This window comes from Scomber japonicus, chromosome 15, assembly GCF_027409825.1.
Source record: "Scomber japonicus isolate fScoJap1 chromosome 15, fScoJap1.pri, whole genome shotgun sequence".
NCBI lineage: Eukaryota > Metazoa > Chordata > Actinopteri > Scombriformes > Scombridae > Scomber > Scomber japonicus.
Genome location: NC_070592.1, coordinates 19,836,989 through 19,843,117, shown reverse-complemented (window position 1 = coordinate 19,843,117; position 6,129 = coordinate 19,836,989). Strand labels below are relative to the sequence as shown.

Sequence of the window (6,129 nt, the reverse complement as noted above, 5' to 3'; positions counted from 1 at the left end):
CACAGTAGAGTGCATCACTTTAAATCATTTCCTTCATTTTCAAAGTGGATTAAAACTGTTTTGCACTCTTTTTTTCCAAAAAGAAGTTGATTGATGAGTTATAAGAGAAAATAAATTGATGCCGTGATTGTCCTTGAGTGTGAAACATCAGTCACAGGATGGGACAGTTTAAAGCTGCAACACAGTTGATCAATGTGCCACAACGTGCTCTGCAGAAATCAACCTGAAAAATCTGCCGTTTGATCCATAGAGGGGTATTCAGTGATACTGACAAGGCACTATAATGTGACAAAACTGACATTTACTGCCTCCATCGACACTCAATGGGAAAAAACGAAAGAAAAGAGCTCAAAATAAATGAGAATGCTTGAAATTAATAGAATGAGCATGTGCCCATAGTTAACCAAGTTAATTTTTTTGTTGAATCTGATAAGTATTGAACTTATGAACTTGAGTTACAGACGCACTCTACTGCTGAAACAACCAGATTGCTGTCAAGATGTTGTCACAATATATGTAACCGTACCTTTTATGTACAGAGAGCCCTTAAGGAGGCTTAAAAAGCCCCAAACAAACAAACATTTAAAATAATTCCAAAAATAAATAATAAAACATAAAATATAAATAGGCACAAAGGGTGAGCTTAAAAGTCTTTTGCATTTTTTGCTGGAGGTAATTAACAAAAGGAAAAAGAAAAAAAAAGTGAGCCTATTTCTTCGCTTGTGTGGTGAGGGTGCTCTGCTCTTCCTGTGCGACTGTTACTGTGATCCATGTAGGTTAAAAGCAGTTGACCACAAGGCCCCACGTCCCAACCAGTTGTGGTCAAAGTGACTGTGATCAAACTAGTACAGGTGAAGAGGAGAGATCCTGTAGTCTGGTGTTAAAATTGATCTCAGAAATTGAGGAGAAGGGATGAGAGAGGACGGCATTCTGAAAACAGTCTAATGAGTTGGGTTGCTACCAGCTGTCCAGAACATCAAGATGTCTTCTTGTCTGCATTTTGACTCGCTGTAGCCTCAATCTGAGGGAGCAGAAGATAGAAATTTATGTCACATTCAAACACTGGTTCTAAAAAAGTGAAATCAATACACTAGTATTAAAGAAAACTGTGCTGGTCATTAAAACCCAAATTCTTTACTTGGATTTACTGTGTTTGTGTAACTGTAGTAAAGAATACAAGTAGGACAGGGACACAGTTGGACATGACTGCAGAGAAGGAACAATAAAGTGATGGAGTAACAGCTAACCTACCAGGACTAACAATTTTCAGGTTTTCCTTCCAACAAATGTGCTACCACAAGAACTGATGCAAATTAGTGAAACCAGTTGGAGTCATTGACAGGCTGAAATGAAAGTCATATTGTTAACTACTGTATCCCTGCTATAACAGCACTTTGTTTGAAGGAGTGTTTTACCTGGCATGGGGCACAGTAGCTGTGGACTACAGCACAGTCAGCATGGTCTGTACTCCACAGTCCACAAAGCTCTGGAAACAAGATTAGAGCATTTCATGTAAATGAGCCTGCTGAGAACAATCAAGTGAAGATGCTTCAAAGACAAATCAGCTGTAAAACAGCATCCATCCCCCGAAAAACTGTAAGTGCCGCAAATAGTCAAGTACACAAAATCAACTTTGTACAATGGGGGAAAAGAAGAATTAATTGTTGATTCTCGTGGTCCACTTTCTGAATGGAAACGATGTCCAGACAATGCCATCTAGTGGCACACATGAATATTGCAGTTTGTGGACAATTTGATCCTACAAACACTACTGAAGAAAAAAAACTATCAGGTGAAAACGCATTCTTCAAAAGGACAACTACTTAATATGAAATTTACAAATTGATAAAACCCAGCCGATTCTGAAATCATTCAAGGTATGCACAATGTTTTGATCTCGCTGGTTCTCACCTAACAAGTATCTTCCATTGCTTCAAAACGTGCTGTAATTACACTAATATTATTCATATTCCCTCTAAATGCAGAGTCACCTGATTGACAGGCCGTGTCCTCTGGTCCGCCGTCCAGTGAGGTGGAGTGTACTGCGTGCCGGGGAAGAGGGGTCAGCCATCAAACAGAGAGCAATAGAAAAAACCAAGACCCACCTCCACTGCCAGAGGGATATGGGCTGTGCAGTGTTGGGCAGGGACAGGTGGATCTAAACCAGGCTGAACCCTTCATCTCATATGCAGGAGCATATGTGCAGTGCCTGGGAGACCCTGCACTGGATGCTGTTGACTAATTGGTGTGAGTGGCTGTGTGTGCGCGTGCGTGCGTACCTGGTAAGCATAGGCATTCTGTGCGTAGTTCACTGGCATCTGTGGGATCATGACCCCTCCAAAGTTGGAATAGGAGTACGGCTGCAAAGAGACCCAGAGAGAACACATTCAACCACAGTACAGGAGTATGTTTACGAAGTATTCTGTGCTAAGCAGTTAAAATGTGTATTAAAGTCTTGAATCACACTGCAGGTCAAGGCCACAACAGCAACTAACCACCTTATGTTTCTCTCATGTAAGGATTGCACTGTAACTGTTCATGTTTTTGACAGTTGGTATTGTCTGAATAATTCATCAGCTTGGATATTATTAGCTATGGCATTAATCACACCATTGTCATCTTTTTTAGTAAATTGAAATTAAATTGACAGATTGGTCTCCACCTTGCACCTCTATTCTTGGCCGTGGTAATGAGCCAACTTCCCCTCAGAGAAAATAAGGTTCATTTTATTTTTAGTGTAACTGAGTGACGACAAGGCTTTGTATCACAGCCTTTTGTCACACACAGTGTGTTAGCTTGGCTTGACAAGACTACCTGGCAACTTTGTGTGTGTCTGTTACCTGATTGTAGGGGCTGCCTCCATTCAGCATCGGTGAAGGCTGTGCCATACCCCCTCCAACGGGCGAGCAGCAAGGGCAGTAGAAGTACTGAGTGGGGCTCATCCATGGAGCTGGGCCAACCAGACGGGATGGCATGAACCCTAGATTTAAAAAAGAAGACAGAAATCACAGTTTGAAGTGTACATTTAGTGGCAAAATCTTTTATTCACGCTACCAACCAAACACCCAAATCACATTCTTCTGATGTCAAACAGAATACATACGAGAGCTCCTTTCTTTCATGATGGCAGGGCCCAGCTTGAGTTTCCGGCCCTTAAAACTGATCTGTTGCTATGGCATAAAATACAAACAGAGAAAATGTTATTTTCAGTTGTGAACGAAAAACAACATAGAGCCCTTCAGATTTATATCAACTTACGTCAATGATTGACTGAATGTTGACATCTTCATTGAAGTACACAAACCCATACCTAGGAGAGAAAACAAAATGTCAAAATGAATGACAGCACACATTAACACAATCACTGAAAAACAATAGTCAATGTAAAATATGAAAAAAAAACCCAGAAGTAATTAAATAAGCTCATTCATATTCATAAAACTGATGAAAGAAAATAACCAAGTTTACATGAGCAACAGAAATCATACTCATCCAATATTACACATCAAAATCTGTTTACAGGTCTTAAAGGATAATTGGCGTTTTTTACAACCTGGATCTTATTTCTAGCATAAAATACGATCATTTACTCACCCAGGGCTTCAGTGGAGAGCCGCGTATATCCGTATAATGCGAGTACACAGGGCTCTGATCTGGATGATGTCATTTCAGATGATGTCAGATCAGAGGTTATGTATGAGAGGTTAGTAGGTCAACCTACAGACCCCGGATGTTGATAACATGCCACCAGGGGCTCGGAGGGAAATAGCACTAACGTATCATAACAAAATATTGGTGAAATGAACTAGTTTCGCGGCAGATAATGCGTTATATAGAGGCTGCGCTTCGGTGCCCCGTGTACTCTCATTATACGGATATACGCGGCGCTCCATTGGAGCTAATTTCGTCCGAACAACTCCACATGACACCAAAGTTGTCTGGGTGAGTAAATGATCGTATTTCATGCTATAAATAAGGTCCAGGTTGTAAAAAACGGTAATTATCCTTTAAGGAGTACTACTGTATATGTGAAAAAAGTTGTAGCTCCAGCAAGGGAGCTGTGAGAAGACTGATGAATCAAGTTATGTCACTTGAATACATTTCAGTTGGGGTTGAAGACTACAATAATGCTGCAAAGCCACTATTGTACTCATGCTTCAGAAACAGTAACGTAGCACAGAAGTGTGTAATGGACAATTTTCATTACCTTTTCAAACCCCACGAGCTGAAAAACAATAGAAGTGACCATGCATTTAACATGTACTGATAAAAAATGAAGTGCCTAGTGGATGTCTCTAAAGAGGAAAACTCACCCCTTGCAGATCCCTCCACGGTATGTGATAATTTTTACTTCCTTAACAGCTCCATATCTTGCAAAGAAGTCCCGCATTTCATTTTCATCCACCTACAGATTGTCATGAATTTCAAATGAAAAGCTAGGTGTTAATTGCTATAGATGATCATCTTCACTCCATTATGTTCTGTCGAAGCAAGACGTGTTAACTGTAACATATCTGATCTGTGCCATTGGTGAGCTGAAATAAAAGATGTGTAAAAGTAAACTAAATACACGTGATCTCACCTTCATATCAATCCCACCGACAAACAGGGCATTGGGAGTCAGTTTGCCCTCAGGTAGGATGTAGCCATTAGACATTTTAAAGGACGGTGAGGTCTGGTTGTTGCCTCTTGGCTTGTGGATATCCTTACAATGAAACATAAATATACTTAGACTGCATTATCAACTACTGTACAGACTTTAAACTCATACTTTCTTGTGGCAAAACATCAATTTATGCTCATGGTGAAGTGTGGAGGTGGTTTGTACCTCTCCTCTTTTACATTTATTACCCTTTACATTGACAGAGCAAAACATCTATTTTTCGAGACTCTGTTTACTATCAGGGTCATTTTAGTCATAAAAGTCCATCTTTATTTGGATAAGGAAACAAGACTCATAATGTGGGTAATACACCACAGACACAGGCTAGAGCTAGGTCAAGTGCATGGCTCAACAACTGCATGAAGCTGAAGGATTTCGCCATATTTTGAAACTGGATTAACAAGGTTGTTTGGCGCTGCTTCCAAAGTGTACTGAAAACATAACTTACTTTAGACATGAGATTTAGATGGGCTGAACGATGTTATAGCTTAAGCCAAATTAGCAAAATGCAATAATTTGCGTTACAATACAGCAAGGTTTTTTTTCTAACTTTACTGTGGCTAAAGTTATGCTTAACAATTAAGTAGCTACTGTAGCAAAATGACAAGTATCTAGCCTTAGCAGTGCTTAGTTCATGTGTAAGGTCAACTTAAGCTAACTTCGACTAACTGTTAGCCATCCGATTTTGTCCAACTTTGTAGGAGCGACAAAATTGAGAAAATACTCTCGGAAATGGGAATATATTAATACATATATATGAAGAAATAGCTAGTGGAAGTCGTTATCAATATTAAATACAGCAAATCTGTGTTCACCCATGCTTTTGTGATATGAAAAGCTTGTGCGCCTTTTTTCGGATCTCTGGCCACAGGTGGCTAGCTTGTTAGCTTAGCTAGCGAACATTAATGTTTTGAGTGTTAGCACTTGTTACTATTTTAACTTAATACGATGACAAACGTCGTCAATGAAACACGACGATGATATGACTACAACTGCTTGCAATATGGAGCACTGTGTGAATAAAAGTATCAATAAAACTTACCATAGTTAAAACAATTAAAACTAATAAATTAGCGAGACACTCAAACGCAAGCCGCCCGCTCGTTCCGCCGGACCACAGCATGCAACAACTAACCCCGCCCAGTCAGTCACATGACTAATGAAACAGCCTGTCAAATGTTACATACTTGGGTTCAGTTTTAACAAGCGTTAAATGTGAATTCAGATGTAACGGTGCTTGCATAATGATCTTTGCGAGGTGTAGTAAGTCTTTGTTGACTTAACTGAATGGGTTAAATATAGATTGTGTGTTACTCCAAAAAACATCACATGAATAAATGATCTTAGAGAGTTAGAAGCCCAGTGACTAAATGTATGTAAGTTGCCTTAATATTGACATCATTAGCAATGACCTTTGAGGAACCAATGACATGAAAACCACCTTGCAATATTTCACAAAGGCCCAA

At 39.6% G+C, this 6,129-nt stretch overlaps 1 protein-coding gene across 1 annotated transcript; it reads right to left on the bottom strand.

Annotated features, from left to right (window-relative positions):
- Positions 1-1,441: 1,441 nt before the first annotated feature.
- Positions 1,442-4,911, bottom strand: dazl (deleted in azoospermia-like). Its single transcript, XM_053334128.1, has 9 exons — positions 4,900-4,911; positions 4,583-4,705; positions 4,314-4,405; positions 3,259-3,310; positions 3,104-3,170; positions 2,841-2,980; positions 2,280-2,360; positions 1,992-2,042; positions 1,442-1,486 (listed from the first exon to the last, which is right to left on the bottom strand). The coding sequence occupies exons 1-9, from the start codon at positions 4,909-4,911 to the stop codon at positions 1,442-1,444; spliced, it is 663 nt and encodes a 220-aa protein (XP_053190103.1).
- Between the last annotated feature and the right edge of the window lie 1,218 nt (positions 4,912-6,129).

Coding starts and splice junctions, on each gene's coding strand:
- dazl (XM_053334128.1), bottom strand. Junction 3,311..4,313: donor CGTGGAGGGATCTGCAAGGG/GTGAGTTTTCCT, acceptor TTTCTCTCCTAG/GTATGGGTTTGTGTACTTCA. Junction 1,487..1,991: donor GGACACGGCCTGTCAATCAG/GTGACTCTGCAT, acceptor TCTTGTTTCCAG/AGCTTTGTGGACTGTGGAGT.